General features: G+C 57.6%; 2 protein-coding genes across 6 annotated transcripts in view; one reads left to right on the plus strand and one right to left on the minus strand.

Moving 5' to 3' along the window:
- Positions 1-17,141, plus strand: part of KATNAL2 (katanin catalytic subunit A1 like 2) — a 495,511-nt gene that overhangs the window by 380,737 nt on the left and 97,633 nt on the right. The gene's annotated exons all lie outside the window — the stretch shown is intronic.
- LOC134760354 (elongin-A3-like) lies at positions 14,584-16,302 on the minus strand. The gene is made up of 2 exons (XM_063717034.1): positions 14,768-16,302; positions 14,584-14,689 (listed from the first exon to the last, which is right to left on the minus strand). Exons 1-2 carry the CDS (start codon positions 16,300-16,302, stop codon positions 14,584-14,586), a joined length of 1,641 nt encoding a protein of 546 aa, XP_063573104.1.

A 17,141-nucleotide genomic window follows, 5' to 3' on the forward strand; every position in this document is an offset into this window, starting at 1 on the left:
GCCAGGTTTCATCTCCTGCTGCCAATCTTGGAAGAAATGCTTCAGGATCTTGCTCCCACCGGTTGTTTAAAATCTCCTCGGAAAGGCTTGCTCTGGCCTGCAGCTGATATCGGCGCCACGGTTTGGGCAGCCGAGTTCCACTCTCACCTTTCAGTCCGAATGGGGAAAACACAACCATTTGAAGTATGAGGATTCGGGTGTTAAGCCTTTTCTGAGAATTACCCTCCGTGTTGTGTAGAGAAATAGGTAAATTTGCTGTGTTTCCAGACTTCCGGCTACCTCACGAAGAGGATCCTAGTGCAATACTGGCCATGCTTCCGGAGCTCCCAGAATGAGGATTGTTTTGTAAATAGGTGGGAAGAGAATTGAGCTGTCCTGGGTCAGTGTAGCAATGTTACAGCAGGATCCTTAGGTTGATGCTGAATTCTATTCTGGGGCAGGTTTATGTGTTGTGTGGGGGTTGTTTCCTTTCTGTCTTTTGGAGCGGGTGTGTCGCAGTGGGAGCAGGGATCTGCTGAGGTCTGTCTCGTTCTCCAGTAATGAATGAGTTTAATGGGTGCAGCCGCTGTTTTCAGTAGCACGCCAGTGGGGGCATCGATGAGCTATGAGGAGCTAGAGCTTGCTCGGATTGCTTCCTTGTGTTTGTGTTTTGAGTTGTGTTTGCTTGTTTCGTGCTTGTTCTCCATTTCGGCAGGGGAAACGATTTTCCAGGAAGGAAGGTTGTTGCCAGTGGAAAACAATTTGGTTCCGAGGGACTGGGGTTTCTGGCTGGGAGTGGGGAGGGGCTGCAGGGTGATCGGTGGCCACTCCACCTCCTCCAGAGAGAGCGTGTGGCTTCTCTGCCTTGGGGAGGATATTCTGCTCTCTTGTGAGTTTTGCAGGCCACCTGAGATTCTCTCTTGAATTGCTGTCAAGAAATAGGGACGGGCGTTGTCTCTGGCCCTTGCTGGGGAAGGTTTTCTGAGGTTTTGTTTTTCAATTTTGAGACGGAGTTTGGCTTCTGTTGTCCAGCCTGGAGCGCAGTGGTGGGATCTGGGCTCACCGCAAACCCCGCCTCCCGGGTTCAAGCGATTCTCCTGTCTCAGCCCCCTGAGTAGCTGGGATTACAGGCGCTCGCCAGCAAGCCCAACCGAGTTTCGTCTTTTTAGAAGAGACGGGATTTCCTCAGGTTGGTCAGGCTGGTCTGCAACTCCTGACCTCAGGTGGTCCGCCGGCCTCGACCTCCCAAAGCCACGGGAATACAGGCGCGAGTCACCGTGCCCGGACATGTCTGAGTTTTACGCGGTCGCTGACTGGATTATGTCCCCTTCCCCGGAACGGATGCTTTTCTGTCTTCCTTAAGGGTAGCATCTCTGTGGCACCCCGTTTCTGGCTCCTTCCGTGTTCTTCAGGCTTGAAGGCCTCCTTTGACGTGCACCGGCATCCACTCAGGTGCCTGCTTCCAGGAGCTTCCCAGCCCCCATGCTGCTGACAGCCCAGGGTACAGGACTTTGATCTCTTCTGCTGCCCTTGCTCGGTTTTGCCTTGCGGCTTATGTCTTTGTATTTCTCTCTCTACCCCTCACTGTCGGTAACGCCTAAGAACGAGGTTTACTTAATGGGGGGGGGGGGGGTGGTGTGTGTGCGCGTGCGTGTTTGTGTGTGTGCGCGCGCGTGTGTGTGTGCGTTTGTGTGTGTGTCTTTGTTTGTGTGTATGTGTGTGTGTCGTATCTGGCACACGGACCTGTGACTACCAGCCCGCGTGAAGCCAACAAATGCCCTGAGTTAGAAGGCAAACGTTCACCAAAGCTTGCAGGAGCTGGTAGGAGGTGAAGTCAAGGTAGTTAACCCGGTCATCTCATGGGAATTAGAAACTCTGGTTGGCAGGTTTAGACTTCCTGATCGAGAACCTAAATAAGCTGATTAAGGTGTCGCCATTCTTTCACAGGGGTTCTGGGTGAAAAGATTGGGAATGACTCTAGTAAAAGTGTTTTGACTTAAGGAACGTACCAGTTGTTAGCATTTATGTATGAAAGCCAAGAGTTCCTTTCTTCAAACAAACAGCAGTTTTCTTTGAGGTGTGCTCTGGTTGTGTCATCCAGGCTGGAGTGCAGTGGAATGAGGAAGGGTCACCGCAACCTCCGCTTGCCCAGCTCAGGCGATCCTGCCACCTCAGCCCTTTAAGGAGCTGGGACCACAGGGGCCGTGCCACCACGCCGGGCTAATTTTGGTATCTTTTGTGGAGACGGGGCTTCTCCGTTTGGCCCAGCCTGGTCCCCACCTCCTGGGCTCAAGCGATCTGCTTTCCTCGGCCTCCCGGAGGAGGATGGCTCACGATTAGAGGATCATGCCCGGCCTTTTATCTAAAAGAAAACAACAACAGTAACAAGACATTTTGCGTAGTCGGAGTTATCAGTGTCAACTGATGGATTGAGAGTTTGTGTCTAAGAAGTCCCTGTGTGCTCCATGATTTCAGAAGAGAGAACAAACGGCAAAAGGGACTCTCACATCTCGTACCTGATTTATGATGGCAACTAGGGCGTTGTTTAAAAAACGGTCGGTGAACCACCAAAGCAGAGTTGATCCGAACGCGTTCATAATATCTTCTGAATTCTGAGGTGTCCTCCAAGCAGGGAGGCAGTGGCCGGGTGTGGGAGGCAAAAATCACAGGGCCAGCGCTTGACACCTGCAGAATTCAGAGGCTCAACTTTGCACCCAGCCAAGGGTCCTGGTGTCCATTGGAAGTTTCGTTCCCCAACCCGCGTTGACTTTGCATTGGTCCTCCTCCCCCCAGATTTTATGTGTCAGGCAAGTCCTGAGTTTATCGTCGGGAGAATCTTCTCTTGTAGTCTCGAACTGCCTTGGCCATCAGCGGGGCCACTTTCTTGGCAGCCTGTTTCCGGGTCTTGGCCGCGGGCGCCGCGTGCTCACTGCTGCTGCTCAGGCAGGGGTTGGCCCGCTTCTCAGGGAGCCCGTGAAGGACGTTGCTGCTGCTGCTGCTGCTGCTGCTGCTGCTGCCGCCGCCGCCGCCGCCGCCGCCGCCGTCCCCGAGGCCGGAGGCAGCCTGGCTGCTTCCTGCGGGCTGGGGGGCTGGCTTGATCTCCCCGTTTCCGGGGTCAGCGGCTCCTGCAGACTTCTCTTCCCTCCTGGAAGCATCATAAGGCGTCTTGGCCACAGAGTTGAAACAGATCATCTTTGTCTGTCGGCCGCTGGGTTTGTTTTCAAGTGCAGATCGGATTTTCGTGGTCACTACTCGCAGCCGCTGCTCTCGGGCGTCGCGAAGCCGCAGGTACAGCTCCCGCCAAGACTCGTGCTCCTGCGGCTTTTCTCCCTTGAAGTCCTGGAGACAATGAATCCTCCATAATTCATCTGTCTCTCGACCGAGTGCGTGGTTGTCTTTCTCTGTGCGATACAGCTGATCAGGCGTCCACCCTTCCGGAACGGGTTCAAGAACCGAGTAGGCGACCCCTCCCACGTCGCCGAGGGCGTCCGGATTGTTTCTAAGCACCGGGAGGCACTGCTGGCGCAGCGTCAGCACCTGGAGCTGGCAGGCAGGCCTGGAGCCCGAGTACACCTGCAGCCTAGCATTCACTCTGCGTCCAGGGAAAGCGGCTTCCTCCTGGAACGTTGGCGCGGAGAGTGCTTCTGGCTCTGCCTGGGAGGTCATGGCCTCAAAAGCGGACAGCAGATCGTAGTTGGCCTGCATCCAGGCCGCTGAGGGGTCCCAGAGCTCTGCGAAGAGAAGGCTGGGCACCGTTTTCGGCCCGGCGGAATCAGCGCCGGCCGCCTGCAGCCTCTCTGACTGGCTTTCCTGGACAGGAGGCGATTTGTGAGCCGAAGCCCAGCGGGACGATTTGCGCCCCTTGCTGTGGCTCGCCACCGCTTCCCCCTGAGGTTGGCCCTGGCAGCCCGGACCCGGCAGAGGCCCGCCCTGAGCGGCGTGAGCGTGGCCTCTTCCGGGTTGCTTCCCGGGCACAGCGGGCTCAGGGCCCTCGGGCGTCGGGAGGGGAGCGGTGCGCGTTGGAGGGTCCCGACGGGGGCCGGAATCAGCTGGGGCCATTCTGGGGCGCTTTCTCTCGGCTCTAGGATCGCGACTGGGAGACCTCGGGTGAGGTCTCTGTTGTCCCGGAGGTGTTCTGCGTGCTGTCCGTCCGTGCTGAGGGCTGTGAGATGGGCTCCTGGGGGCCGTCGCGTTTTCTGGGAAGCCCCAGGCCTTTTCCTGGTCCTGGAGAGCCTCCCCGAGGCGCTGTCGGGAAGCGCTGTCCTCAGCGTCCTGTGTGTCAGGCCCGGTGTTTCGGTCCGCAAGCACCAGCTTCTTCCACCGGGCCGCTAAGTCTCTGGCAAAGTCGCCCACGTGCTGGTGCTTCCGCAGGCGCTTCACCGTCTTTCTGATTCCAGTCTCCGCCAGGATGTCTGCCGTCATGGGCAGGGCGGAGAGTTTCTGCAAATATTTCTCCAGCTTTTTGGGGTTCGTCTTCGTGGCCAGACGCACCTGCAGCTTCTGCACTGCGCGCAGCGTAGTGGAGCCTGCCGCCATCTCAGCAGAGCTGTGCAGGCGTCGCTGTCCTCGCGTTCGCGGCTCTGTCCTCGGGGCGGCGGGACACGAAGTCTGGGGTGGCCGGTCCTCGCTGCCCGGTCGCCAGGCAGCGACCTCGGGATGTGGAGTCACAGCCTGGCGCGAGCTCGGTCCTCGGAGCAGTGGGCCACTGGTTCCGGGGCGCTGGTCCTCGCGGACCGCAGGCCTCGGGGCGTGGAGTCCCCACAACCTGGAGCGAGCTGGGTCCTCGGAGCAGCGGGCCACTTGGTCTGGAACGCCGGTCCTTGCAGACAGCTGAGCAGGCCCGCTTCTGTCCCTCGGGATGTGGAGCCGCAGCCTGGAGTGACCTCTGCGCTGCGCCGTCCGAGGCGGAATGCAGCTGGGCTGCCAGAGCCCGGCCTTATATAGCCAGCCCCGGGCCCACCCAGGACTCAAGCCCTGACCCCCTTGGGCCTTGGGCAGCCCCGCCCCAATACGAATTCATTCCGTCAGCCCAACGCAGCCAATCGGGACGGTCCACGCCAGGTGGACTGCTGTGCCCGGCAGGTTCATTAGGTTAATTGCAGCCTGGACACACCCCACTGAGTTCTACCGTTGGCCCTCCTTGTTCCCAGCCCCCGCATCTGTGGATTCCCAAAGACACAGACAGAATCCCCTTGGGAGTAAAAGCGAAAATAACAACACCGCAAGACAAAATCGTAGGAAGGAGAACCAACAGAGGAGGACAACTCTTTACCTGGGATTGCCGTCGTGTGAGGGGACTTGGAAACATTCGTAGAAAAGTGGGATTAAGGGAGAAAAATGAAAAAGGTGTATTTTACTTCTCGACCCCGTCTCCATCAACTTCGAGACCCTTCTGGAAGCAGTGTCTCCTCCCCGCCGTCCAGCCCATCCCTAAAGCCCCCCAGGGTCCTGGGAATGTAACTGTTTCCATGCAATCTTTCTTCCGTTGTTAACTGAAGAAAACTGGGTGCCCTTTACAGGTTTTCTAAGACAAGGAAACGAAAAGAAGTCAGCAGGCGCCAAATCAGGACGGTAAGGTGGACGCCTCGTGATTTCCCATGGCAAGTCTTGCCCAGCTGCCCTCGTTGGAAGAAAGGCATGAGCAGGAACGTTGTCGTGGTGGAGAAGAACTCTCTGGTGGGGACCTTCTCCGCTCCAGCTTTGGCTAACTCTCTGAAAAGGCTCTGCCAGTGAGCAGATGTGATCAGGGTTTGGCCCTCCAGAAAGCCAACGAGGAGAATCCCTCTGGCATCCCCCCCCAAACGGTGGCCATGACCTCCGCTCTTGACTGCTCCTCTGTGGCTTCGGCTGGAGCACTGCCACCTCTTGCTAGCCACGGCTTCGTGCTTGGTCTTCAGGATCCTGCCGGGTAGAGCCAGGTTTCATCTCCTGCTGCCAATCTTGGAAGAAATGCTTCAGGATCTTGCTCCCACCGGTTGTTTAAAATCTCCTCGGAAAGGCTTGCTCTGGCCTGCAGCTGATATCGGCGCCACGGTTTGGGCAGCCGAGTTCCACTCTCACCTTTCAGTCCGAATGGGGAAAACACAACCATTTGAAGTATGAGGATTCGGGTGTTAAGCCTTTTCTGAGAATTACCCTCCGTGTTGTGTAGAGAAATAGGTAAATTTGCTGTGTTTCCAGACTTCCGGCTACCTCACGAAGAGGATCCTAGTGCAATACTGGCCATGCTTCCGGAGCTCCCAGAATGAGGATTGTTTTGTAAATAGGTGGGAAGAGAATTGAGCTGTCCTGGGTCAGTGTAGCAATGTTACAGCAGGATCCTTAGGTTGATGCTGAATTCTATTCTGGGGCAGGTTTATGTGTTGTGTGGGGGTTGTTTCCTTTCTGTCTTTTGGAGCGGGTGTGTCGCAGTGGGAGCAGGGATCTGCTGAGGTCTGTCTCGTTCTCCAGTAATGAATGAGTTTAACGGGTGCAGCCGCTGTTTTCAGTAGCACGCCAGTGGGGGCATCGATGAGCTATGAGGAGCTAGAGCTTGCTCGGATTGCTTCCTTGTGTTTGTGTTTTGAGTTGTGTTTGCTTGTTTCGTGCTTGTTCTCCATTTCGGCAGGGGAAACGATTTTCCAGGAAGGAAGGTTGTTGCCAGTGGAAAACAATTTGGTTCCGAGGGACTGGGGTTTCTGGCTGGGAGTGGGGAGGGGCTGCAGGGTGATCGGTGGCCACTCCACCTCCTCCAGAGAGAGCGTGTGGCTTCTCTGCCTTGGGGAGGATATTCTGCTCTCTTGTGAGTTTTGCAGGCCACCTGAGATTCTCTCTTGAATTGCTGTCAAGAAATAGGGACGGGCGTTGTCTCTGGCCCTTGCTGGGGAAGGTTTTCTGAGGTTTTGTTTTTCAATTTTGAGACGGAGTTTGGCTTCTGTTGTCCAGCCTGGAGCGCAGTGGTGGGATCTGGGCTCACCGCAAACCCCGCCTCCCGGGTTCAAGCGATTCTCCTGTCTCAGCCCCCTGAGTAGCTGGGATTACAGGCGCTCGCCAGCAAGCCCAACCGAGTTTCGTCTTTTTAGAAGAGACGGGATTTCCTCAGGTTGGTCAGGCTGGTCTGCAACTCCTGACCTCAGGTGGTCCGCCGGCCTCGACCTCCCAAAGCCACGGGAATACAGGCGCGAGTCACCGTGCCCGGACATGTCTGAGTTTTACGCGGTCGCTGACTGGATTATGTCCCCTTCCCCGGAACGGATGCTTTTCTGTCTTCCTTAAGGGTAGCATCTCTGTGGCACCCCGTTTCTGGCTCCTTCCGTGTTCTTCAGGCTTGAAGGCCTCCTTTGACGTGCACCGGCATCCACTCAGGTGCCTGCTTCCAGGAGCTTCCCAGCCCCCATGCTGCTGACAGCCCAGGGTACAGGACTTTGATCTCTTCTGCTGCCCTTGCTCGGTTTTGCCTTGCGGCTTATGTCTTTGTATTTCTCTCTCTACCCCTCACTGTCGGTAACGCCTAAGAACGAGGTTTACTTAATGGGGGGGGGGGGGGGTGGTGTGTGTGCGCGTGCGTGTTTGTGTGTGTGCGCGCGCGTGTGTGTGTGCGTTTGTGTGTGTGTCTTTGTTTGTGTGTATGTGTGTGTGTCGTATCTGGCACACGGACCTGTGACTACCAGCCCGCGTGAAGCCAACAAATGCCCTGAGTTAGAAGGCAAACGTTCACCAAAGCTTGCAGGAGCTGGTAGGAGGTGAAGTCAAGGTAGTTAACCCGGTCATCTCATGGGAATTAGAAACTCTGGTTGGCAGGTTTAGACTTCCTGATCGAGAACCTAAATAAGCTGATTAAGGTGTCGCCATTCTTTCACAGGGGTTCTGGGTGAAAAGATTGGGAATGACTCTAGTAAAAGTGTTTTGACTTAAGGAACGTACCAGTTGTTAGCATTTATGTATGAAAGCCAAGAGTTCCTTTCTTCAAACAAACAGCAGTTTTCTTTGAGGTGTGCTCTGGTTGTGTCATCCAGGCTGGAGTGCAGTGGAATGAGGAAGGGTCACCGCAACCTCCGCTTGCCCAGCTCAGGCGATCCTGCCACCTCAGCCCTTTAAGGAGCTGGGACCACAGGGGCCGTGCCACCACGCCGGGCTAATTTTGGTATCTTTTGTGGAGACGGGGCTTCTCCGTTTGGCCCAGCCTGGTCCCCACCTCCTGGGCTCAAGCGATCTGCTTTCCTCGGCCTCCCGGAGGAGGATGGCTCACGATTAGAGGATCATGCCCGGCCTTTTATCTAAAAGAAAACAACAACAGTAACAAGACATTTTGCGTAGTCGGAGTTATCAGTGTCAACTGATGGATTGAGAGTTTGTGTCTAAGAAGTCCCTGTGTGCTCCATGATTTCAGAAGAGAGAACAAACGGCAAAAGGGACTCTCACATCTCGTACCTGATTTATGATGGCAACTAGGGCGTTGTTTAAAAAACGGTCGGTGAACCACCAAAGCAGAGTTGATCCGAACGCGTTCATAATATCTTCTGAATTCTGAGGTGTCCTCCAAGCAGGGAGGCAGTGGCCGGGTGTGGGAGGCAAAAATCACAGGGCCAGCGCTTGACACCTGCAGAATTCAGAGGCTCAACTTTGCACCCAGCCAAGGGTGCTGGTGTCCATTGGAAGTTTCGTTCCCCAACCCGCGTTGACTTTGCATTGGTCCTCCTCCCCCCAGATTTTATGTGTCAGGCAAGTCCTGAGTTTATCGTCGGGAGAATCTTCTCTTGTAGTCTCGAACTGCCTTGGCCATCAGCGGGGCCACTTTCTTGGCAGCCTGTTTCCGGGTCTTGGCCGCGGGCGCCGCGTGCTCATTGCTGCTGCTCAGGCAGGGGTTGGCCCGCTTCTCAGGGAGCCCGTGAAGGACGTTGCTGCTGCTGCTGCTGCTGCTGCTGCTGCCGCCGCCGCCGCCGCCGCCGCCGCCGTCCCCGAGGCCGGAGGCAGGCTGGCTGCTTCCTGCGGGCTGGGGGGCTGGCTTGATCTCCCCGTTTCCGGGGTCAGCGGCTCCTGCAGACTTCTCTTCCCTCCTGGAAGCATCATAAGGCGTCTTGGCCACAGAGTTGAAACAGATCATCTTTGTCTGTCGGCCGCTGGGTTTGTTTTCAAGTGCAGATCGGATTTTCGTGGTCACTACTCGCAGCCGCTGCTCTCGGGCGTCGCGAAGCCGCAGGTACAGCTCCCGCCAAGACTCGTGCTCCTGCGGCTTTTCTCCCTTGAAGTCCTGGAGACAATGAATCCTCCATAATTCATCTGTCTCTCGAGCGAGTGCGTGGTTGTCTTTCTCTGTGCGATACAGCTGATCAGGCGTCCACCCTTCCGGAACGGGTTCAAGAACCGAGTAGGCGACCCCTCCCACGTCGCCGAGGGCGTCCGGATTGTTTCTAAGCACCGGGAGGCACTGCTGGCGCAGCGTCAGCACCTGGAGCTGGCAGGCAGGCCTGGAGCCCGAGTACACCTGCAGCCTAGCATTCACTCTGCGTCCAGGGAAAGCGGCTTCCTCCTGGAACGTTGGCGCGGAGAGTGCTTCTGGCTCTGCCTGGGAGGTCATGGCCTCAAAAGCGGACAGCAGATCGTAGTTGGCCTGCATCCAGGCCGCTGAGGGGTCCCAGAGCTCTGCGAAGAGAAGGCTGGGCACCGTTTTCGGCCCGGCGGAATCAGCGCCGGCCGCCTGCAGCCTCTCTGACTGGCTTTCCTGGACAGGAGGCGATTTGTGAGCCGAAGCCCAGCGGGACGATTTGCGCCCCTTGCTGTGGCTCGCCACCGCTTCCCCATGAGGTTGGCCCTGGCAGCCCGGACCCGGCAGAGGCCCGCCCTGAGCGGCGTGAGCGTGGCCTCTTCCGGGTTGCTTCCCGGGCACAGCGGGCTCAGGGCCCTCGGGCGTCGGGAGGGGAGCGGTGCGCGCTGGAGGGTCCCGACGGGGGCCGGAATCAGCTGGGGCCATTCTGGGGCGCTTTCTCTCGGCTCTGGGCTCGCGACTGGGAGACCTCGGGTGAGGTCTCTGTTGTCCCGGAGGTGTTCTGCGTGCTGTCCGTCCGTGCTGAGGGCTGTGAGATGGGCTCCTGGGGGCCGTCGCGTTTTCTGGGAAGCCCCAGGCCTTTTCCTGGTCCTGGAGAGCCTCCCCGAGGCGCTGTCGGGAAGCGCTGTCCTCAGCGTCCTGTGGGTCAGGCCCGGTGTTTTGGTCCACAAGCACCAGCTTCTTCCACCGGGCCGCTAAGTCTCTGGCAAAGTCGCCCACGTGCTGGTGCTTCCGCAGGCGCTTCACCGTCTTTCTGATTCCAGTCTCCGCCAGGATGTCTGCCGTCATGGGCAGGGCGGAGAGTTTCTGCAAATATTTCTCCAGCTTTTTTGGGTTCGTCTTCGTGGCCAGACGCACCTGCAGCTTCTGCACTGCGCGCAGCGTAGTGGAGCCTGCCGCCATCTCAGCAGAGCTGTGCAGGCGTCGCTGTCCTCGCGTTCGCGGCTCTGTCCTCGGGGCGGCGGGACACGAAGTCTGGGGTGGCCGGTCCTCGCTGCCCGGTCGCCAGGCAGCGACCTCGGGATGTGGAGTCACAGCCTGGAGCGAGCTCGGTCCTCGGAGCAGTGGGCCACTGGTTCCGGGGCGCTGGTCCTCGCGGACCGCAGGCCTCGGGGCGTGGAGTCCCCACAACCTGGAGCGAGCTGGGTCCTCGGAGCAGCGGGCCACTTGGTCTGGAACGCCGGTCCTTGCAGACAGCTGAGCAGGCCCGCTTCTGTCCCTCGGGATGTGGAGCCGCAGCCTGGAGTGACCTCTGCGCTGCGCCGTCCGAGGCGGAATGCAGCTGGGCTGCCAGAGCCCGGCCTTATATAGCCAGCCCCGGGCCCACCCAGGACTCAAGCCCTGACCCCCTTGGGCCTTGGGCAGCCCCGCCCCAATACGAATTCATTCCGTCAGCCCAACGCAGCCAATCGGGACGGTCCACGCCAGGTGGACTGCTGTGCCCGGCAGGTTCATTAGGTTAATTGCAGCCTGGACACACCCCACTGAGTTCTACCGTTGGCCCTCCTTGTTCCCAGCCCCCGCATCTGTGGATTCCCAAAGACACAGACAGAATCCCCTTGGGAGTAAAAGCGAAAATAACAACACCGCAAGACAAAATCGTAGGAAGGAGAACCAACAGAGGAGGACAACTCTTTACCTGGGATTGCCGTCGTGTGAGGGGACTTGGAAACATTCGTAGAAAAGTGGGATTAAGGGAGAAAAATGAAAAAGGTGTATTTTACTTCTCGACCCCGTCTCCATCAACTTCGAGACCCTTCTGGAAGCAGTGTCTCCTCCCCGCCGTCCAGCCCATCCCTAAAGCCCCCCAGGGTCCTGGGAATGTAACTGTTTCCATGCAATCTTTCTTCCGTTGTTAACTGAAGAAAACTGGGTGCCCTTTACAGGTTTTCTAAGACAAGGAAACGAAAAGAAGTCAGCAGGCGCCAAATCAGGACGGTAAGGTGGACGCCTCGTGATTTCCCATGGCAAGTCTTGCCCAGCTGCCCTCGTTGGAAGAAAGGCATGAGCAGGAACGTTGTCGTGGTGGAGAAGAACTCTCTGGTGGGGACCTTCTCCGCTCCAGCTTTGGCTAACTCTCTGAAAAGGCTCTGCCAGTGAGCAGATGTGATCAGGGTTTGGCCCTCCAGAAAGCCAACGAGGAGAATCCCTCTGGCATCCCCCCCCAAACGGTGGCCATGACCTCCGCTCTTGACTGCTCCTCTGTGGCTTCGGCTGGAGCACTGCCACCTCTTGCTAGCCACGGCTTCGTGCTTGGTCTTCAGGATCCTGCCGGGTAGAGCCAGGTTTCATCTCCTGCTGCCAATCTTGGAAGAAATGCTTCAGGATCTTGCTCCCACCGGTTGTTTAAAATCTCCTCGGAAAGGCTTGCTCTGGCCTGCAGCTGATATCGGCGCCACGGTTTGGGCAGCCGAGTTCCACTCTCACCTTTCAGTCCGAATGGGGAAAACACAACCATTTGAAGTATGAGGATTCGGGTGTTAAGCCTTTTCTGAGAATTACCCTCCGTGTTGTGTAGAGAAATAGGTAAATTTGCTGTGTTTCCAGACTTCCGGCTACCTCACGAAGAGGATCCTAGTGCAATACTGGCCATGCTTCCGGAGCTCCCAGAATGAGGATTGTTTTGTAAATAGGTGGGAAGAGAATTGAGCTGTCCTGGGTCAGTGTAGCAATGTTACAGCAGGATCCTTAGGTTGATGCTGAATTCTATTCTGGGGCAGGTTTATGTGTTGTGTGGGGGTTGTTTCCTTTCTGTCTTTTGGAGCGGGTGTGTCGCAGTGGGAGCAGGGATCTGCTGAGGTCTGTCTCGTTCTCCAGTAATGAATGAGTTTAATGGGTGCAGCCGCTGTTTTCAGTAGCACGCCAGTGGGGGCATCGATGAGCTATGAGGAGCTAGAGCTTGCTCGGATTGCTTCCTTGTGTTTGTGTTTTGAGTTGTGTTTGCTTGTTTCGTGCTTGTTCTCCATTTCGGCAGGGGAAACGATTTTCCAGGAAGGAAGGTTGTTGCCAGTGGAAAACAATTTGGTTCCGAGGGACTGGGGTTTCTGGCTGGGAGTGGGGAGGGGCTGCAGGGTGATCGGTGGCCACTCCACCTCCTCCAGAGAGAGCGTGTGGCTTCTCTGCCTTGGGGAGGATATTCTGCTCTCTTGTGAGTTTTGCAGGCCACCTGAGATTCTCTCTTGAATTGCTGTCAAGAAATAGGGACGGGCGTTGTCTCTGGCCCTTGCTGGGGAAGGTTTTCTGAGGTTTTGTTTTTCAATTTTGAGACGGAGTTTGGCTTCTGTTGTCCAGCCTGGAGCGCAGTGGTGGGATCTGGGCTCACCGCAAACCCCGCCTCCCGGGTTCAAGCGATTCTCCTGTCTCAGCCCCCTGAGTAGCTGGGATTACAGGCGCTCGCCAGCAAGCCCAACCGAGTTTCGTCTTTTTAGAAGAGACGGGATTTCCTCAGGTTGGTCAGGCTGGTCTGCAACTCCTGACCTCAGGTGGTCCGCCGGCCTCGACCTCCCAAAGCCACGGGAATACAGGCGCGAGTCACCGTGCCCGGACATGTCTGAGTTTTACGCGGTCGCTGACTGGATTATGTCCCCTTCCCCGGAACGGATGCTTTTCTGTCTTCCTTAAGGGTAGCATCTCTGTGGCACCCCGTTTCTGGCTCCTTCCGTGTTCTTCAGGCTTGAAGGCCTCCTTTGACGTGCACCGGCATCCACTCAGGTGCCTGCTTCCAGGAGCTTCCCAGCCCCCATGCTGCTGACAGCCCAGGGTACAGGACTTTGATCTCTTCTGCTGCCCTTGCTCGGTTTTGCCTTGCGGCTTATGTCTTTGTATTTCTCTCTCTACCCCTCACTGTCGGTAACGCCTAAGAACGAGGTTTACTTAATGGGGGGGGGGGGGGGGTGGTGTGTGTGCGCGTGCGTGTTTGTGTGTGTGCGCGCGCGTGTGTGTGTGCGTTTGTGTGTGTGTCTTTGTTTGTGTGTATGTGTGTGTGTCGTATCTGGCACACGGACCTGTGACTACCAGCCCGCGTGAAGCCAACAAATGCCCTGAGTTAGAAGGCAAACGTTCACCAAAGCTTGCAGGAGCTGGTAGGAGGTGAAGTCAAGGTAGTTAACCCGGTCATCTCATGGGAATTAGAAACTCTGGTTGGCAGGTTTAGACTTCCTGATCGAGAACCTAAATAAGCTGATTAAGGTGTCGCCATTCTTTCACAGGGGTTCTGGGTGAAAAGATTGGGAATGACTCTAGTAAAAGTGTTTTGACTTAAGGAACGTACCAGTTGTTAGCATTTATGTATGAAAGCCAAGAGTTCCTTTCTTCAAACAAACAGCAGTTTTCTTTGAGGTGTGCTCTGGTTGTGTCATCCAGGCTGGAGTGCAGTGGAATGAGGAAGGGTCACCGCAACCTCCGCTTGCCCAGCTCAGGCGATCCTGCCACCTCAGCCCTTTAAGGAGCTGGGACCACAGGGGCCGTGCCACCACGCCGGGCTAATTTTGGTATCTTTTGTGGAGACGGGGCTTCTCCGTTTGGCCCAGCCTGGTCCCCACCTCCTGGGCTCAAGCGATCTGCTTTCCTCGGCCTCCCGGAGGAGGATGGCTCACGATTAGAGGATCATGCCCGGCCTTTTATCTAAAAGAAAACAACAACAGTAACAAGACATTTTGCGTAGTCGGAGTTATCAGTGTCAACTGATGGATTGAGAGTTTGTGTCTAAGAAGTCCCTGTGTGCTCCATGATTTCAGAAGAGAGAACAAACGGCAAAAGGGACTCTCACATCTCGTACCTGATTTATGATGGCAACTAGGGCGTTGTTTAAAAAACGGTCGGTGAACCACCAAAGCAGAGTTGATCCGAACGCGTTCATAATATCTTCTGAATTCTGAGGTGTCCTCCAAGCAGGGAGGCAGTGGCCGGGTGTGGGAGGCAAAAATCACAGGGCCAGCGCTTGACACCTGCAGAATTCAGAGGCTCAACTTTGCACCCAGCCAAGGGTCCTGGTGTCCATTGGAAGTTTCGTTCCCCAACCCGCGTTGACTTTGCATTGGTCCTCCTCCCCCCAGATTTTATGTGTCAGGCAAGTCCTGAGTTTATCGTCGGGAGAATCTTCTCTTGTAGTCTCGAACTGCCTTGGCCATCAGCGGGGCCACTTTCTTGGCAGCCTGTTTCCGGGTCTTGGCCGCGGGCGCCGCGTGCTCACTGCTGCTGCTCAGGCAGGGGTTGGCCCGCTTCTCAGGGAGCCCGTGAAGGACGTTGCTGCTGCTGCTGCTGCTGCTGCTGCTGCTGCCGCCGCCGCCGCCGCCGCCGCCGCCGCCGTCCCCGAGGCCGGAGGCAGGCTGGCTGCTTCCTGCGGGCTGGGGGGCTGGCTTGATCTCCCCGTTTCCGGGGTCAGCGGCTCCTGCAGACTTCTCTTCCCTCCTGGAAGCATCATAAGGCGTCTTGGCCACAGAGTTGAAACAGATCATCTTTGTCTGTCGGCCGCTGGGTTTGTTTTCAAGTGCAGATCGGATTTTCGTGGTCACTACTCGCAGCCGCTGCTCTCGGGCGTCGCGAAGCCGCAGGTACAGCTCCCGCCAAGACTCGTGCTCCTGCGGCTTTTCTCCCTTGAAGTCCTGGAGACAATGAATCCTCCATAATTCATCTGTCTCTCGAGCGAGTGCGTGGTTGTCTTTCTCTGTGCGATACAGCTGATCAGGCGTCCACCCTTCCGGAACGGGTTCAAGAACCGAGTAGGCGACCCCTCCCACGTCGCCGAGGGCGTCCGGATTGTTTCTAAGCACCGGGAGGCACTGCTGGCGCAGCGTCAGCACCTGGAGCTGGCAGGCAGGCCTGGAGCCCGAGTACACCTGCAGCCTAGCATTCACTCTGCGTCCAGGGAAAGCGGCTTCCTCCTGGAACGTTGGCGCGGAGAGTGCTTCTGGCTCTGCCTGGGAGGTCATGGCCTCAAAAGCGGACAGCAGATCGTAGTTGGCCTGCATCCAGGCCGCTGAGGGGTCCCAGAGCTCTGCGAAGAGAAGGCTGGGCACCGTTTTCGGCCCGGCGGAATCAGCGCCGGCCGCCTGCAGCCTCTCTGACTGGCTTTCCTGGACAGGAGGCGATTTGTGAGCCGAAGCCCAGCGGGACGATTTGCGCCCCTTGCTGTGGCTCGCCACCGCTTCCCCCTGAGGTTGGCCCTGGCAGCCCGGACCCGGCAGAGGCCCGCCCTGAGCGGCGTGAGCGTGGCCTCTTCCGGGTTGCTTCCCGGGCACAGCGGGCTCAGGGCCCTCGGGCGTCGGGAGGGGAGCGGTGCGCGTTGGAGGGTCCCGACGGGGGCCGGAATCAGCTGGGGCCATTCTGGGGCGCTTTCTCTCGGCTCTGGGCTCGCGACTGGGAGACCTCGGGTGAGGTCTCTGTTGTCCCGGAGGTGTTCTGCGTGCTGTCCGTCCGTGCTGAGGGCTGTGAGATGGGCTCCTGGGGGCCGTCGCGTTTTCTGGGAAGCCCCAGGCCTTTTCCTGGTCCTGGAGAGCCTCCCCGAGGCGCTGTCGGGAAGCGCTGTCCTCAGCGTCCTGTGGGTCAGGCCCGGTGTTTCGGTCCACAAGCACCAGCTTCTTCCACCGGGCCGCTAAGTCTCTGGCAAAGTCGCCCACGTGCTGGTGCTTCCGCAGGCGCTTCACCGTCTTTCTGATTCCAGTCTCCGCCAGGATGTCTGCCGTCATGGGCAGGGCGGAGAGTTTCTGCAAATATTTCTCCAGCTTTTTGGGGTTCGTCTTCGTGGCCAGACGCACCTGCAGCTTCTGCACTGCGCGCAGCGTAGTGGAGCCTGCCGCCATCTCAGCAGAGCTGTGCAGGCGTCGCTGTCCTCGCGTTCGCGGCTCTGTCCTCGGGGCGGCGGGACACGAAGTCTGGGGTGGCCGGTCCTCGCTGCCCGGTCGCCAGGCAGCGACCTCGGGATGTGGAGTCACAGCCTGGAGCGAGCTCGGTCCTCGGAGCAGTGGGCCACTGGTTCCGGGGCGCTGGTCCTCGCGGACCGCAGGCCTCGGGGCGTGGAGTCCCCACAACCTGGAGCGAGCTGGGTCCTCGGAGCAGCGGGCCACTTGGTCTGGAACGCCGGTCCTTGCAGACAGCTGAGCAGGCCCGCTTCTGTCCCTCGGGATGTGGAGCCGCAGCCTGGAGTGACCTCTGCGCTGCGCCGTCCGAGGCGGAATGCAGCTGGGCTGCCAGAGCCCGGCCTTATATAGCCAGCCCCGGGCCCACCCAGGACTCAAGCCCTGACCCCCTTGGGCCTTGGGCAGCCCCGCCCCAATACGAATTCATTCCGTCAGCCCAACGCAGCCAATCGGGACGGTCCACGCCAGGTGGACTGCTGTGCCCGGCAGGTTCATTAGGTTAATTGCAGCCTGGACACACCCCACTGAGTTCTACCGTTGGCCCTCCTTGTTCCCAGCCCCCGCATCTGTGGATTCCCAAAGACACAGACAGAATCCCCTTGGGAGTAAAAGCGAAAATAACAACACCGCAAGACAAAATCGTAGGAAGGAGAACCAACAGAGGAGGACAACTCTTTACCTGGGATTGCCGTCGTGTGAGGGGACTTGGAAACATTCGTAGAAAAGTGGGATTAAGGGAGAAAAATGAAAAAGGTGTATTTTACTTCTCGACCCCGTCTCCA

The sequence above is a fragment of the Pongo abelii genome, chromosome 17 (genome assembly GCF_028885655.2).
Source record: "Pongo abelii isolate AG06213 chromosome 17, NHGRI_mPonAbe1-v2.0_pri, whole genome shotgun sequence".
In the NCBI taxonomy this organism is placed as follows: Eukaryota; Metazoa; Chordata; class Mammalia; order Primates; family Hominidae; genus Pongo; species Pongo abelii.